Source organism: Dermacentor albipictus, chromosome 1, assembly GCF_038994185.2.
Source record: "Dermacentor albipictus isolate Rhodes 1998 colony chromosome 1, USDA_Dalb.pri_finalv2, whole genome shotgun sequence".
NCBI lineage: Eukaryota > Metazoa > Arthropoda > Arachnida > Ixodida > Ixodidae > Dermacentor > Dermacentor albipictus.
In genome coordinates, this window is record NC_091821.1 from 192,964,729 (window position 1) to 192,982,816 (window position 18,088).

The 18,088-nt window shown below is 46.1% G+C and overlaps 1 protein-coding gene across 5 annotated transcripts in view; it reads right to left on the reverse strand.

Annotated features, from left to right (window-relative positions):
- The window catches only part of LOC135898018 (homeobox protein Nkx-6.2-like), a 46,355-nt gene extending 29,677 nt beyond the window's left edge, over positions 1–16,678 (reverse strand). The window contains exons 1-4 of one of the 5 annotated variants that reach the window (XM_070530701.1): positions 16,638–16,678; positions 12,584–12,866; positions 7,312–7,453; positions 4,684–4,897 (exon numbers count right to left, since the gene is read on the reverse strand). In XM_070530701.1, the coding sequence (XP_070386802.1) occupies positions 4,684–4,897; positions 7,312–7,453; positions 12,584–12,591 (364 nt within the window). In that variant the 5' untranslated portion in view covers positions 12,592–12,866; positions 16,638–16,678. Of the gene's footprint in view, positions 1–4,683; positions 5,211–7,311; positions 7,454–11,684; positions 11,710–12,583; positions 12,867–16,637 lie in introns of those variants that run through there. The other 4 variants (XM_070530699.1, XM_070530700.1, XM_070530702.1 and 1 more) reach the window with 4 other exon arrangements.
- Positions 16,679–18,088: the final 1,410 nt, after the last annotated feature.

The following is an 18,088-nucleotide window of genomic DNA, read 5'->3' on the forward strand; positions in this document are numbered from 1 at the left end:
CTTTTCTCGCTATACGGAAAGTACTTGGCATTGATGTTTGTATAAAATCACGCAAACAGAATGCCTCATCACAGCAAGTACATCCCTGCTTTCGCCTAAGCACCCCCCTCTCCCATTGCGGTCTTCGCTCACTCTTCACTGAGTCATCAGCAAGACGATTCTGCTATCTCCAAAAACTGCAGCGCTTTTTTATTGAAATTGCAACTGCTAATCCTGTCGTCGTATATGAAAGTGTTGTTAGACAGTGAGTGTGTATGCCTTGTTGTTGTCAGGCGAACCCAGCTTTCCATGCTGCGTTTGACGCAGGAACAGCCGTCACCCTCAGTTTTCAATCGTCTGCCAGTGGCAAAGGTGGTTCCCAGCAGAACATATATAGAGAGTGACGACTGAGGTATAGCGGGCAGAATTTCGAAGGCTGAAGCAAAATCAAGCACGACGGACACTTGTGTCCCTTGTATTGCTTTTCACTTGACCTTATTTTAGCTCAGCGGAGCTCCTGCGTAGTACTTCTCATTGCTCGACGAGTAATTCCTCTTCACTATACAAATGCTGACGCTGTCACTGCAGCAGCAGCAGCCTAGAACAGACTCTTAGCAGGCGTTTTTAAACTGTCATTCAGCGTACACCAACACCGTCTAATGGGTGGGAGGATATGTATTGTACGCTAGCAACACATAATGAACGGCCAGATCTTGCTTTGTTATGTTGAATAAAGTGTTCGAAAGTTACATTTGCCCACCGCGTACTAGTTCACTCGGCTACTTCAGCACTATGTTTGGTCTGAACGAAGAGTAATGCCGTTCCCTTATTCCCCCGATATACCGAAATGCAAGTTTATTAAGAAGCTCCCCATAAAGCGCGTACACATGACGTCTGTCAAGCACATACTGTGTGTAAAGTGAAGAGCTGCGTTGTTCTCTTTTTACCTCTCGCCCAAACGCAGCGCCTTCTTGATTACTTCCAGGCCTACTCGTAATGCCACATAAATACGAACTTTGTCATTCACCAGAACGGTTTTATATAAATATTTCATTCTTTAGTTCCACGAATTTTTGTTGTCTTGTGTCAAGAAGATGTTTGGAATATATTTTGATTGATCAAACAATATTTGATGCACTGCGTCGAAATAAAAGCGCATTTATAACATCATAATGTTACTAGTATTGACATTGAGATAATAATTAGGTAACGTGAAATGAAAACGCATATTTTATCCTTTGCCAGGCGTACTCAACTGCCAGCTTGTTGCCCTTATATACTGGGTGATTATTTTTTTATCTTATCTGATTGAGCAATCAGACGATAATTCCGCTGCACAATAAATTTAAACGGCGAACGCAGGCAGCACGAGCACTGAGTGCTGCATGTTACTCAAAAATATTTATATCAAGAAGCATACGAATTGGCGAGAAAGAGTAATGAAAGCTATGAAACAAATTCGCTTCAATTATGCATTAACGTTGACAGAACATAATTCTTCATTTGAGCTTTTGACGCACTTCGCCTGCTTGAGCTTCATTTATGAAATATATGTGAAAGAAGATACTTTCATTATTGCTCTTGTTGTTTTACTAAACGAGACATAGTGCAAGCAAGGAGATTAAAATTACGGCGACTAAATAAAATAGCCTTGGAATATCGTGCTAGAATAGCGCTACGTAAGCATTTAAAGAGCAAAATTCTGGAAACGTCACAGGCAAAGCTTCTTGGCGAAAGCCTATAGCAGCGCGTGGAGAGCATAATACAAAAATCCCGTGCATTCATTGATTGAGGAAAAGAACCCACAGGGAACAGAGGGTAGAGACGGGGTGGGGAGTGTGCTCAATTACGATTAGAAATTTAAGCGTAAAGCCACCCACAACAGTGATATGCGCATGCGCAACCACACCATCTCTCGCCTTCTCCCTGAAAATCCCTAACCCCACAAAAACGCAGACGTGTGCTGTAAGACAGCCAGAAACATGACGCAGTCTACCAGTATAATTTAATGTTCAAGAGAACCTTGCTTTTAGGGGTTTTTTTTTTTTCTAGAGAAGAAAAGTGCCTTTGCCTCCACAAGTTCCTTGACGCCGACAAAGGATCTGTTTTGCTTAGAAGCACGAAAAACAAATGATTTGTCGGAGCAACTGAAGTATAGTGCATTACATTCTATATGCAATAAAGCTGAGGTACAATTTATATCCAGCATTAAGGCCGGCCCATAAATGAAGCGCTTATAAACTTGAGAACGATGTCAGAGCATATCTGCCCCTGCCCTTGATATGTGGTTGCGAGTTGGTTTTTCAAGACTGTCATTTCAGGACACGACAAAGACAAGGTTGGTAGAGAACTCCAAGATGAAACTCATGTTTCTCGACAAGAAAAAGCATGTAAGCGGAAGTTTCCGAGGCAGTATACGGCAATGAAGCACCTGACTTTGTGTGATCTTGTCGTGTTTGAAATAATATGATGCGACATTAGTTTGCTAAAAGAAAACCAGCTAACAGACACGAGAAAGAACAAACCACGAAAAACCTGGCAGGCTCGCAATTTATATATATATAGGAGATGGCAGGGACGGCCATCTTGTCTGCTTCTCTCCTTTACAATTATATATGTATATTAGATTACTTTGTTTAAAGTAAAAATGCACCAGCTCATCCACTTTACTACGTTAACGCACTTCTTTGTGTGGAGAGCTCGTCAGCAAGCTATTATTTTTGTTTTCCTTTTTGCTGCGAGTGATTAGCGTGGTTTCGCATGCAAGCATTATTTGTTGGGAGCTGTTTCTTTTTTCTTAATAATATTGTAGTTGAAAGTGAACTCCCCGTCATCTTTCTTTCTGCTACGTTTCCTGTGCTGACTGCACAGGAGACTTAGTAGGAAGAACTAGTAGATTAACGAACGAATTAGCTTGCTTAACCTCTTTCATTTGCACCCTCAAGGTGCCAAACAGCAGTAAACCATCTTAGGACAGACCAGACGCAATTATGTTTGCAGTACATATATGCTGCTCACAACGCACGCAGTGAGCATGGTGTGAAAGTGGCACATGGAGGACGTCATTTGCGCCGAGTTAAGCTCACCTGTGCAAGATTCCTAATCTCTTCGGAAGAACATGCAGTGTTATTGAACGGCATTCGCTATGGAATGCGAACGGCCATGGTATATTGAATAGTAAGCTATGCCGTGTGATTGAAATATTTCGAGGACAAGCAGGCAAAAAAAAAAATATATATATAGCTGCCAACGTGTACTTACATCTAAATAAATCACCCTGAGTTTCCAATGCTCCCCTGTGTGGCAGTTGGTACCGTTCCTACTCTGACAGGATATGTGGGGACCAACAGGCACGTCTACGCAACGAAACAACGGTATGTTTAACGAGGCCATATTGGTTTGAACTAATCTGTTGACAGCCATCGCGACCCCCAAAGTATAGTTCGGCTTTTACGAGTACAGTCATCAGCAACAAACAATGTTATTACTGTTGTCATTACAATTCCTTCTCTTTGTGTGTTGGTCGTAATTACCTAGTGAACTGCATACAGCAAAAGGAAGCAGGCTGCCAAATACAGGGGTGTGCTTTCAGGAACACGTATGCTTGACTGATTGATTTGATGGGGGTGAAAGTGTTGGCAACTGTATCGCCTGCGCGCTCTTCAACAGCAAGTTGCTACCTAAAGGATGGCTCGAGTGCTGTAGTATAGAATAAATCTTGAATTGACTCGAAGATGTTTGCAACTTCAGGAAAAGCAGTGCATTTCAAGACACCGACCGAGTTATAAGAACCATGTGAAAGTTAGTAGGACATCTAGTTTTTGCCTAAAATGTGTGGTCTCGCATTGCGAAGCGAAATCTTTCACACCGTACATAGATCTGCAGCAATTCTGAATAATTATGTCAATACCGAAGCGCTTGCGTATCTTGTTGGAAAAATTATGGGGTATTATGTATTATGTACTTGGTTCAATAAAACCTGAGAATTGGTTCTCTAAACGAGCTGTTTCGTTTGCTTTCGTTACTTGGTGTACGCTTGACAGTAATCGTGACACTGCGCGGTTATTGCATTTTTGCCTTTCATTTACCGTTATTTTATGTCATGCAGTCTCGGGGACAGCCATAACGACTTCTTTGAGGTGATTTGTGCTTATACAGCGCCCAACAACGTGGTCAGTATGTCCGGGCCCGGTAAAGCTAGAAACCCTTCTCAAACTCCTCGCCACACCACCCGGGAGCGGTGTGTCAAAGCGGGCTTGAATTTTACCTGAAGCGTGCGATGCATGTTGAGCGCGCAGTTAGAACATGCAAGAGATGCGCTCTGAAAAAGCACTGAAGTTACGAAGTTGGGGCTGCCAGCCACCCACGCCACCCATGCAGAGGCGGGCGTCGGTGTTTGGCGTGCCGTGTGTTACGAGAGGAAGCATCACTTGAGCCAAGGACGCTTTACACCCAGTGTTATGCGACGTGGTACCAACGGAGATTCCCATCACAGAACATTAGATCCGCGCTCACCGAGCACGTGCGTTGCATTAGATGAAGAGCATGCACGTGCCTTCGAGAGAAACGTGGGGGTGTCATGAGACTTGGATTTTGACCAAAGGTATGTGGCTGCGGGGATTCAAAAACCGAAATATTCCTCATTCCAAAGGAACAGTTTAGTGACGTACACTCGTGCACGCGAAAGCAGGTACAAGCGCTCACCTGAGGCAGACGCAAGTCGGTCTCTCCAGAGCGCCGGGTTCTGGACCACGCCGGGCCAGTAGAGGTGCGGCCGGCCGGGCAGCTCTGCCAGGCCCATCTTGTGCAACGCGCCGTTGGCCGGGTTGAAATAGACGCCGGCGGCGCCGAGGCCGAAGCGGGGCAGCCCGATGGCGCCGAGACCGGCGGCGGCCGCGGCGGCTGCGGCGGCGGCTGCCTGCGGCCGCCCCAGGATGTCGTTGATGCCGTGCGGAGTCCCCGAGGCGCTCGAGTAGGTGCACGAAAGCGAGCCCTGCGCCTTGAGTGCCGGCGAGCCCGCCGAGTACGACGCCTGGCTGGCGCGGATGTCGGTCATCGAGTGGAGCGCGGCCAGCGGCGGGCTGCCCAGCAGGAAAGCGTTGGACCGGGACGACTCCATGTTGAGCATGGACAGCATGGACGAGGCGCTGCTCGCGGGCGTATTCGTGCCGGCGCCCAACTCCAGCATGGCACGCGCGCTCTCAGCAACGCGGAGGATCGCGCCGCGCTGCTTCGACCATGGGCGTCGTGCGTTTGGCTGCCGAGTGCCGGCGACCGCCGCGCGCCGTGGGCAGGCGCCCCGCGGCGGCGGGGGGCGGGGCGCGCCGCCCCATTGGCGGCGCCCGCGACGCCAATCGCACGCCGCCGCGCAGCCAATATGCCCCGCGCGCGCGCGCTTATGGAGTGCGCGCCGGTGCCCCTCTCGCGCGGCGGGCCTCCTCTCAATAAGCGCGGCCGGGCTGCTCTTCTTCGCCCCGTCGGCGGGAGACTCGAAGCACGCCTAATGAAATCCCACCAACTCCGGTCGCGTTGCGGCAGCAGGAAGTGCAATGTTTGAAAAGCGTGGAGATCGTCAGTGGCTAACTAAGCGGAGTCGAACGCCACTGCTCGCGCAGCAGACACACCTGCCGGGCGCCTTCTCGTCTGTTTGCTCGTTTGTCTTGTAAACTTTCCCCGTGCTTGGCGGCCCGTAACAGTATTGTATGTTATCGTAAGATGATTAGCCAAATGCCTGCGGTAGCAGCATGTGTATAAGAATCACGCTTGCGAACGCTGGTGTACAGTACAAACCAAAACTATGTGATAGAAGAAGAACGTTTTTATCGTGATGAAATTATGACACTGTGGGTGGAAGAGCTTTCCTGCAGAAGATTTACCAGTAAGGGTCCTAAGGTTCGATAATGAAGTTTCTTGTGACTGTATAGCGTCGATCACATGCTTCACAGATGCTCAGTAGCGTGCAGGGTATATATATACGTACAACGTTTTTTACAAGAGAGGTAAAAGTCGGGTAGACTGCATGTTATAGTCGCGACGGAGTCTGTAAGTATTGCCGTCCAATGGTTATACTGTGCAGAGCGCTAAATATGCTCACCTAAGAACAAATTATGTTCTTGAATGAATTGCCTGGCTTCTACTTTTCGGTTAATTAGAAAGAAAGTAATAAAAACAGTCTGAATACGTATATATCTTTATAGGCGCAACAAGGTTGTTTGAAAAGGTTTTCAGCAAAATAAAAACGACAAAATGAAACGCTACATAGTTATTACTGGACTAGTTCCACATTAGGAGCTAATTTTTTATTCCAGAATAGATATTTTAATAGAGGTGATGGGCCAAGCCGACGCATTTATTATGAGCAAAAGAGCTCACCAAGAAAGTGTTTTCAGTTTGCTGTCTACGTTCAATGCAGAAGTAGAGTATAGCTACCAGCGATAGCCCCGGCGGGGATAAACACATCCATATATGAAGCCATTATTTGCATATGGACGTCGTACAAGTTACTAGACATTGCTATAAGCATCGACTGAATGATGCAATAAACGATTATTTAATGATAAAGAATGTGCAAATCTCAGTTGCGAAATCAAAGATATTACATTTCACAGAAAAGTACAGGCAATGTAAAGAATTTTAATATCGAACTCGTGCTGAAGTACCGTTGCTCGGTGTCATTTTGGATGACGAGTACCAGCTGACGTGGACTTCACTGTCATAAACGGTCTCCATCAAAATTCGGTACAAGGAGGCCATGGTAAATCATAAAAGAAAACAGCATTGTATACTCCGTGGGTGACAATAAAAAGTAAAAATAAAGTAAGCAGGACAGAAGTAACGGACAAATCAGAAAAAAAATTCTGGGCCATAGACTACACGGAAAAATATACAGGCAGCGGTGTTTAAATTCTGTGTATCAGCTACGTGCATAAATTTAACAGATGGTGTTGAACACCACCCTCGTCAATTTTATTTTGGGCAATGCGTGTTTAACTGAATTGAGTAACTTTGGGCCTTTAAAGCAGTTAGCACGAAAGCGAGTCACTGTCTGTCTCTCTGTCCCTCTATCTTTGCAACTCTGTTGACGAAACCTTTCGTCATAAGAATTTCTTGGTATATATATATATATCTGCAGGGCATTTTCACTACCGTCTCCCACACTATATATACCGCGCCTGCGGCATACACCCGTTCTTAAAGGAAGTGCTCTGGGCACAAACTGTTTTGCGTGACATCAGCTCAGAGCTTGTTTCCAGCTCCGAGTAGAGTGCTTCAAGGAAAGTGGCAGCAGCCCATTCATTAACCTTCCCTTCCTCGTAGCCTTCTCGCACATACCGCGCGCAGAGCACTGGGAAGGCGTCCTTCGCGGCGGGACCTTGGCGAGCTCCGTCGGGCGCTGATCCGACGCGCACAGGCCATCACCAAAGACGTCATATAGGAGCCCCGGACTAGGGGCCCCTTCCGGATTTCCCCTTCCCTGTCAATAAATATGTTTTCATCATCATCACATTCATTAATACAAGCTCTGCAAAATTGCAACACACAATGTAAAACGATCTGTCATTTGCCGCGTGAAATATTACATCTTGTCTGCCGCGGGCTCATTTGGTCGGATGTCAGACTTCTATACAGCTCTCACAGAAAACCAAATGACACCCTGATGTTACATGGCACGAAAGAGCAGCACATATACAGGGTAATCACTTTTACGTTTTATGGAACTTTTAAAAAATGGCCTGTTGCAGATAATTCTATAGCCCTCGAGCTGGATTATTCAGAGAGGCGGTCATCACTTGCACGCGAAATCAAAACAATTATTCTAAAAATTAACAAGAATCCACTAATTATAGATTCCATTGATTACTTTACGGCACATATTGCAATTTACGAGTTCTAGCCGGTGAGCTTGTAAGGCGTATCCACTAGGAACGAATTTCCAGAATGACGCCAGTTTGTAGATACATGTGAGCCATCAAACTTGCCGTAAAATTCACTGTTGTTCCACTTACTTTCTTAACGAAACGCTCTGTTATGTATTGAAGCACAAAAGTAACTGGAACGCCCACGTATTTTGTCCCACACTTTGGGACCTAATATCTCAAAATTGGTGTCAGCCTATAGAAGTGCGGTCTAAGTGGATACGTCTTGCAAGCTCACCGAATATAATTCGTAAATTGCAATACGTGGCGTAAACGAAATAATTAAGAACTTAATTAGTACACTTTTGTTGATTAGTTGAACATGCGTTTTGATTTCTCATGCTGATAATGTGTCCGCCTCTTCGAGTAATCCAAGTGAAGGAAAAGAATTGTGCTATATGCCACAGGCGATATTTAAAAGTTCCATAAAGCTTAAAAATGATCCCGCTGTCCGCAGACCCGAGCTGCTTGCTGCGGGTAGTCAGTTGACGGTGACGGAAAAGTCGAGGGCCAACATGCAGAGGAATCAGTTTGAATGCGCCCTGAGGCTTTAGACTTTTCATTTACGTCACATGCATCAGCAGTGTTCGTGTAGATGACATCGAGCCCTTGAAAAGTCACAGTCACAGAATCGGGAACTTTGAGCACAAAGTTCTATACAAACATTAAAGCTATTCGTATACTAGCAGATATGTGAAAACCAAATGACCATATTATTACTGAAGGTGGTCTGCCAACGGCATGCAGCTGTTAAGAACGACAAACTTTGTGAATATGGCACCTGCTCAGAGATGATGACGAAGAAGATGACAATAATATTCGCTCTATCTGCCCTCGCCCTCTTAGTTGGCATGCGCCACAGTTTTGTGGTCATCATCATCACTAAACTGAACAATGAACTAGCGAAAGTTGTTGAATGGTGTCAGTTAAATCATTTAATTTTAAACCCTCTCAAAGCTCAGTTCATGTTATTTAAAACAAAGCAGAGGATCGTGCCCTGTATCCCCAAGTAACTCTCGACAGTCACCTTACTCCTGCAGCGGATTGTGGGTTGTTCCTTGGCATAAAAATAGATTCTCACTTGAAATTTACTAATCATATTGCGTTTGTTGAACAGAAAACAGCTTTTGACTTAAGAGCTCTCATAAAATCACGTGCATTCTTTTCAGATTATTATCTTTATACTTTGCATTCATTCATAGTCATATCACCTATAGTATTGCTTCCTGGGGAAACACGTACAACTGCCACCTCTCGTCTATTCAACATATACAGAACCAGGCTATTCGAATAATCACCAACAGTTCCTTTTACTCAAATGCTCTCTCGCTACTCCAGGAAAACTTTATACTACCTGTATCTGGCTTGCTTAAGTATCATCTAAGTATTCTCCTTTCTAAATTACTTAACGAACAGCTTCCTTACGAATTTGTAGACTACAAATTACTCACTAATACCAACCATACTAGGTTCGCGCACAATTACAACTTTTTATTACCTAAATGTAACACAAACTATGGAAAAATGACATCCTCATTTTCAGCATTAAAAATATGGAACGACCTACCACATTCACTTAAACTATCGTCATCTTTGAATGTATTCAAACATGAGTTTAGATGTTTTATTTCTTTTTGTGAATAGCTTCATGTCCTATAACATGTTATCTGTATAATTATGCTTTTTGATATATGTACTTTTTTGTTTTCTCTTGCCAATGTATTGCATTACGCGCATTCATTTGTTTTTCTTGTACTTTCTTTTTGCTGTTTTAACCATATTTTGTACACATCTTTTTTTTTTCTTTTTAGAACCGAGGGTCCCGTTGCAGTCATTGACTTTAGGACTCTCGTCTGCACACTATATTTGTAATTTACTCATTGTTTTTTGAATGAAGAATAAACTGAAACTGACACTACCTCTGAAACGAAGTGGAGGCTCGAGCTCCTAAGTTAGTGCATCAGAAATAAAGCTGTGCTGCTTGAATTCGAAAGCGTATAGGCCGAGTAAGGCGCAAAAAGCACGGATGCAGAATGGATACATAAAGCAGGACGGTGCACGTCCTGCACTACCTGTCCTTTTCATGGCGGTGTTTTCTTGCCTTGTTATTTGATCTATACGCTCCTTGGTCAGGCCACCAAGGGCGAAAGCCCCTAAGGCCGCTCCCCGTTAAATAAATTAATGATGTGATGGGCGATATATATATATATATATATATATATATATATATATATATATATATATATATATATAATGCCCCGAGAAGATATCCCAGAGAGGGGTTACGTTTTCTCTGTCTCATTCTTCTTTTCTTGCCTTGCTGCTTCCAGCGTCTTAATGTGTTTATACATTTATGCACAATATGTTAAATTATTTTTCTCTTCATTGCGTGCGGTTCCATTCCTTTCCACCAATCCTTCCTTTCCTTTCCGCTGCAGGCGCGAATCGTGACGCGTAAGGCTAGGCCTGTGACGTCACCTTTGTTGCTGAGGGGACTGGCTGCTCCGAGGATAAGGGCGCGCGGGCTTTTACTTGAAATTAGAGCGCAGCTGTTAATCGCCCGTTCCTGCGGCGAGCGCCGGCGTCCTCGTAACCGAGCGAACGAGCACAGCGAAGGATGAAAGAGTGAACATGGAGAGCGGATCAAAGACGGCAATAGCGAAGAGAGCGCGAGGAGGAAAGCGGAGGAGGTGGTTATGGCGAAAGCGTGAGAAGATAAGCGTGGTGCCGCGCAAGACGTGCTTGGCGGCGACGATGACTGCGACATGGTGGTAGAGCAGCCCGCGTCGTCTGTTCGCCGATGAAACCACCTATACCATATATGGAAACAAAGCACTGCATGAGCGAAGGTCTGTCTGCGGGGGCTTGGGCCCTATAACGTAAAAATATACAAATGTTTTTATTCCAATCTCCTGGCGGCAAATTTCCGTAACCGCCGACGCAAGCATCGGGTGGTGACCCGCAGGGTTGTCTAAACAGACCAATCAAACGCTCTTATCGTTATATAGAAGGTCACTTTTGTTTGCTTTAAAAACGAATAGCATTGCCCACACTGAATGACTTGTCTTATTTAATTGGCGGATAAGAGGCGAGGGGCACGCTCAAGTGGAGAGGGATTTGATGGGGTTGAGCCAGTGCACTGAAAATCGATAACCGGACGAAGAGGGTGGTGGTGGCGCCTGCGATTGGTCCGTTTTCCCTTACTTAGGTTGCGATGGCTGGTCTAAAATCGCGGCGGCATGTAACGGAAGGTTAAGAATGACGCTAAAAAAAATCTTCAGCAAAGAAGATTTGGGTCAGCGAGGTCGTAAACGTGCCGAAAGTGCTCGAAAATGCTACTCGGCCACGCGAAAAGTTTTGTTGTACGCAAATAAACACATGCTCTCCGGCAGGTGCTAGTAGCCAGTGCCTGAGCGATCGGCGGCAGCCATCTTTTATTCCTTTCGGAAGGGGCAGCCTGCGGCCATTCTGAAAAAAATTAAGTTTTGTTCGGCACATTAATGCATCTTTAACACGCACACGTCACTTTGACACGGTGAGTTGTTTTCGTGGTTTTGACGGCGCGTGAAGGCGGGTGAAGTGGGTGCAACCCAAAATCTTTTGACCAATATCCGAGGGCTAATGGCAAAAAGGCATCGAATCAGAAATCGCTATTTTTCTTTTGTTCAGTCCAGTCATGCATAATCAGAGTGTACACGTCATATAAGATAGGGGGGGGGGAGCTATCGCGGTTTGCGTGACGTCGCGTGACTGACAGGCGCAGTGGGGGCGGCACAAAAAGTTTCTTACCAATCGCGGAGGGCTCATTGCAGAGCTGGAATAGAAAAGTTTGGAATAGCTTTACCTTATATTCCCCTGCTGTGAATCGCGTCCACGCATCGCCCACCCGTTGCCTCTCGCGATGCCCCGATTAGCGAGACAGTCACATTTCGCTCTGTTTGCAACGTGCCGCACGAGACAGATTGTCCGCGCCAGCCAATATATCGCGAAATGAAAAGACTTATACAGCTGCGCTAAAACTTCGCATTAGGGAGTATCGTAATCGCCGGCGAATTATTTTCAGCTGTGATCACCGCTTTCATCAGTGTGATACATTGCGGGCACTGTCATCATGACGTAATCTGAGAACTGCGTTTGTTTGCTTGAAAACTTGAATAGGCGCCCCTAAATAGATGTTTGCCTTTTTCTTTTCATGTAAAGTTCGTTAAAACGATAAATAAATAAATAAATAAATAAATAAATAAATAAATAAATAAATAAATAAATATAGACGCACTTGACTAAGGATAAGAAATTTGTTTGAAGGGTAAATCTTTGTATATGACAGTGGTGTAGGTCTGACTTAAACTAGTGATTCGTAATGTACTTTATCATGACGCAATAAAAAGAAAGAATTAAGCAAAGAAAATATGAGCATGATTGTCGAAGGTCTTAATTAACACCAAAAATATTAAGCGAGTATCCCGATAAAGAGACAAAACGAAAATTGTGTGGGACCATCGCACGAAAGCTCAGGGCACTGCATATAGCGTGCGCCAGTAAAAAATTTTGCGATGACCATGTACCTGTGTTCCCGACCGCAGACTCGTTTATCATGATCCTCAGTGCCAAATAAATGATAGCGTCAGCATGCGCACCCCCGACCATTTGCGCTCGTGCTTGCGACTAAAGCAGAGAATGCGGCGCACCTGTCCATGCAAACACTGCGGTGAAACCCACAACCGGGACTTGGAGCGATCACTCCGCGGTGGTCTACAGCCCACCGGAGGCTCGCCCCATGTTGAGAGCAACAGTGCAGGCAAATGAAGCCGTCATAAAGCGGGCCCCATTTTTCAGTGTGGGCGGCCCTTATGCACACTCACTCCGCTGTTTGCCGAGCCCCAGCCCGTGCTCGGCGTCGCCCCCTCCGCCACGTACGGCAACGTGACGGCAGGCGCGGGTGGCGCGTTAACTCCGCGCTTCCCTGGGAACCTGCGTGACCGCCGGCGCACGGTTCGTTTTATTCATCGCCATGCTGGCGCTCGCACACGCGCGCACAGCGCCTGCAGCTCCATTGGCGAATCCTGTTTGCTGATCATTCTCGCCGGCCCCATTATGGTGATTGTAGGCGCCGTTATTATGTCCTCCCAATAGACACATATATATCTCTAGACGGCGTTATAGATAGCCCGGAGCGTTTTAATGCGCGAACATTCTCGCGCGGTGGCCGAGTAAACGCTAACAAGGCGGCCCAAAAATCGCCGCCGCCCTCCGCGTGCTCGTCCTCACCCCTCGTCTTTTTTGTTCGGTTCCTCTGTGGCAGCTCTCTTTCCTTGTCTGGCGCGTTTTTTAGAGTCGGGATTTGCCGAAAGCTAAATCCCCATTTTGCAGGGATCCCGCGTGTGGCACATACTCGTCTGGCAGCTCGGGAGCGGGCGTTCCTGTCTATAGCGGCCGCTTATGTGTACATATATATATGCGTATGCAAAGAGGGCCGGCGCGCATTGTGCCACGGAGCCTTCTTTTAGAGCGGACAAAGTGGGCACTGTCGCCGGCGCACAATGGCCGCGGGTCGCAGTGTTTGCCCATCGGAGCCGCGGTAATCCTTCGGTTGGCATCCTTTCTCGCTCCTTTGAAACGGAGCGTCGATCCCCGCGGAGTCAAACGAATCAGACGGTTGCCTTCTGGGCGTCTCGGGCTCCCTCGCCGTGCGCTCCATTGTGCGCGCACTCTCTCGAACAGCAAAGCTCCCTATGCGCGAGCGCGGCCTCGTTGCTTGCGTGGCATACATGCTCTGGTTAGAGCGGGACTTGATCTTCTATGCGTTAAAGCGCGCGCGATACAAGCGCGCACGAAAACGATGATCCCGCGATTCGCTGCGCCTTATATGGCGGTAAATCTTGGTGGTCGTTGGACGAGAATGCGCATGAAAAGCAGTGTCGTCGACCCGTGGAGGGAGGAAACAAACTATAAGCGGGAGCATTGCGTCGCGCAGCAGCCAGACTTGGCGAGCCAACTCTGCGTGAAGCTATATTCCCTCGCAGTACATCGGCCCAACACGTGAACTCTGGGACGCAGCGTATCGGCCGAGAATGTTTGGTTCGCGGTAGTTTATAATCGATGCACATTTATTTGGCTACTCTGCCGTGGATTCGCCAGCAGAGCAGGAGCACTAAAACATACAGCGCGATCTGACGTGCGATCACGGGTTAGGCCGATTCGTTTGGCTTGAGTCGTGTTGCGCAACGCTCCCTCCTAGTTCTTTTTTTTTTTTCCTTCCTCGATGCGTCGACCTCGCGGCAGTATACACCTTTCATCGCATTGCCACCGTCACCACTGGCATGGATAGCCCCGCGAGTCCGATATACCTCGTGGCAGGTGTACTTTCGACTTTTTATTCTCTTTATTTCGTCTATTTTTTCAATAGCATGCAAGTAGTTAAACAGTTTAATGCCGGTATCGGCGAACGCTGAGAGCCGCAAGCTTGCTGCGCCGAAGGAGGGATGCACGACACCATAATGGTGCACGTAATTTAACCTGCCGCAGGCAACAAGGCATTACGCGGCAAGAACGGAGACGATCCGCAAGGCACTTCTTGACGGAGCCGTGCCATTGGTGACGGTGGCAACAGGCGGCGGTGAGGTGGACGTCATATATAGGCGCTCTTTTTCCAAGTAAGTTTCGTGAGCCTTCGATGGTGAAATATTTGTTCCGGTGGCTCTTACACGAGTTTGTTTAACGAAACTCTTACTGCTCAGCTATATACAGGGTGTTTCAGCGAACACTTTGCAAAAACTTTAGAGGTTGCCAGTGGCAGATAGCACAATCTTAGTTCGTCAGCTGGTCTGCTCGAATAGGCGGACATTACTTGAAAAAAAAGAGGAATACATAAGACTAATTAACAAATGTCACTAAGTAAGTTTTTAACTAATTACATTGTATATGGCCCATATTGCAAATTACTAATTATAGCCGTAGAGTTCGCAAGGCGGATCCACTTAGAACGAAATGTCAGGATGACACCTGTTTCGAGATATTAATTCCCTAATTTTGCGGAGAAATGCATAGGGGTGTCAGTTACTTTTGTGTTTCAATGTATAAAACGACTTTTTGTTAAGAAAGTAACTGGTTTTATGCTAAACATTCATTCTAAGTGGATACGCCCTGCATACTCATCGCTACAATTCGCAAATTGCAACAAGTGGGTAAAGTAATTTATAAAGTTGATTTGCCCATCAACTTCCGTTATTTAGTTCAATATGCGTTTTGATTTCTCGGTCAAGTGTCCGACTCCTTGAATATTACAGCTCAAGGCATGGAATTCTGCTATTTGCTACAGGGGATCTTTAAAAATATGTAAAACTTAAATATGACCACCTAGTACGTATCTGCACATTAAATGTGGCCCGGCTGAACCTGTAGGCAAGGCAACTGTTGTATAAGCTATATATTCACTTACTGGCGTCGCCAAGGGCTTCTGCGCTCAGCCAGTAAAACGGCACTTTTAACGATCACGCGTAAACGACGACATTGTCTCTCATAAGAAGCCAACAAACACTGACACCAAGGAAAACATATAGGGGAATCACTTGCGCTTAATAAATTAAATAAAGAAACGATAAATAAGTGGAAATCAAAGTGGAGGAAAAAACAAATTGCCGCAGGTGGGAAACGATCCCACAACCTCCACATGATGAAATAAAGAAACGATAAATTAATGGAAATCAGAGTGGATGAAAAAACAACTTGCCGCAAATGAAAAACGAACCCACAACCTTCGCATGCGAAGGTTGTGGGATCGTTTCCCACTTGCGGCAAGTTGATTTTTCATCCACTTTCATTTTCACTCATTTATTGTTTCTTTATTACATTTATTAAGCACAAGTAATTTCCCCTATGTTGTCCTTGGTGTCAGTGTTAGTTGGCTTCTTATCATATGACTAATACAAAGCGGGCCCCTCGGTTAACCCCCCTTCTTCTCGACATTGTATCTCGTGACTTTTGACGCATAAGAGCATACTCGAGTCAGCCACCCCAAGTTCCTTGGTGTGGCTACATTATAGACCGAGAGCCGTATGCGCCAGGCACACTGCAACGCCAGAGAAAAAAAAAACAGATAACTTTGCCTGTGTTCTGAGCGGTGCAAACATATATGGAACACCTGAAAGATCCGTCCCTCTTTTTGTGTTAGTCGCAGCGTATGCAGTGCCCCAATGGTTTTAGGAATCAGTCCTTCTGCAAGCCGCATGCTGGAAATAATGTAGGCTGAATCGCTTAACACATCTCTCGGCCTAACCCACTCCATGCATCTATTTAAGGGAGAATTGCTGTGTCTTACGGATGCCTGGCCAAGACCTTTCTTGCCTAACAGCCTTGATATGAGCTTACGGTATACGGCACGAGGGCGCAAGTATAATCCTCTGTGCAACTGCAAACATGGATCTGCTTTTGGCTTAAGTAGGCACATCAATCACAGAACATCTTAAATTTCAGCTGGGCTAACAGGAATTCGCGAGGCACTCAACCCATCTGTATTGGAGTACCGCGTTGGCGGACAATAATTTGCATTCTATAGGACAGCTCCGCAAGAAGTCGGATGTTCTGTGAAGAGAGAAACGAACCTGCAGGTCATTATGGAAATAGCTTTGTTGTATGCTGAAGCACACAAAAAAGGCCACGTCATAGTGCTCAAGTGGATACCTGCAGCCGTTACGACGTCTTAAGAAATGAATCGGCAAGTATGCAAGGAAGGCTTGTACATACCCTGTTACTATATATGCGCATCACTTCCTCTTCTGCTGCCATCTGTGCGACGTCTTTTAAACCGACAGCTAGCGCCACCTACGTGACGCGTCCTGATTTTGTGCAGCCTGAATAAGCACAGCTCCACTTCTGCACACGACTATATGTTGGTCCCGTGTGCGACTCGCTCCAGCAACAGCACAACATAGGCAGCACCGATTACAGCAGCATCGATCACCAGCAAGATTACTTCTCGAAAGGTCTAGAGCGCCACAACATAAACGACAACTCGGAATGGATAGAAACGGTCGCAAATACACGCAAAGTGCCTCGAGAGGGGAGCCGCTCGGCAATATTGCGTCTATTCGCGGGCTTCTTTCACGTTAAAAAAAACACTTTTATGTGCCACGTATTCAGCACCAAAAAGCCTGTATTGGCAGTTCTTCAAGTCACTATACAATTTTCTCATTGACGCTTTTCATTTAATTATAATATTTGAGAGTTGATTAATTAATTCAGACTGATGTAATTAGGTAGAATGCAAAAAAAAAATATCCGAGTATCCCCAAGCGCCCCCAAGTGGCCCCAAGTATCCTCAAGTGGCCGCATTTCGATGGCGGCGAAATGCGAATACACCTGTGTACTTAGATTTAGGTGCACGTTAAAGAACCCCACGTGGTCGAAATTTCCGGAGTCCTCCACTACGGCGCACCTCATTATCAGAAAATGGCTTTGGCACGTAAAATCCCACACTTTAATTAATTTTTTTTTATCCCCAAGTGATGGCAAACAACATTACCTTGGGTCTGTCCAGCTACATAGCATTTGCATATTTTTAAAGTTTGGCTCAAGTTACGTGAAACACAGTGTATGGAGAGCATGCTAAACATCGCAGAGGCGCCCAAGTGGCGGTGAAGTTTATAGAGTAGACAAACTGCGGGCAATAAAAAAAAAAGAAAGGCTACAGGGGGAACAATGCTCGCTAGAAGAGTTGGGCATTCCAGTATAATTCCCTTGTTCTCCAAGTGGCGGCTGCAATTGAGCCGCGGGAAAAGGGTGCTGTGGCGAGTTTACTCTGTTGTTTGCTATATAACGCCGTGCGCGTGCGTCCTATGTTCCTTGCCGCGCCCTTGACAGCCGTGCGTATTGAGCGGTGGCAAAATGGCGCGAGCTGTTACTTTTAAAAGTGAAGCTTTTTTTTTGCGAACCTGGCCGGCTTTTGTGACCGCGGCTGCGATCTGGCTGTTCTCTTGCCGAACAGACCAATCAATGACGGCGGAGTACTCGCGCCGCTGGCAAAGAAACCGACTGGCAAAGAAACCTCACGAAATACGAAAAATACTACCTGACTGCGCTCCTACCCGGATCATAAAGCAGCGCCCTCAGATTAGCTGATTGAAAGCAACTTCTGTGCCTGTCGCAAACCCGAACAGACAGCGCATCACCTTGATAGATAGGGAAGGAGCACCAAC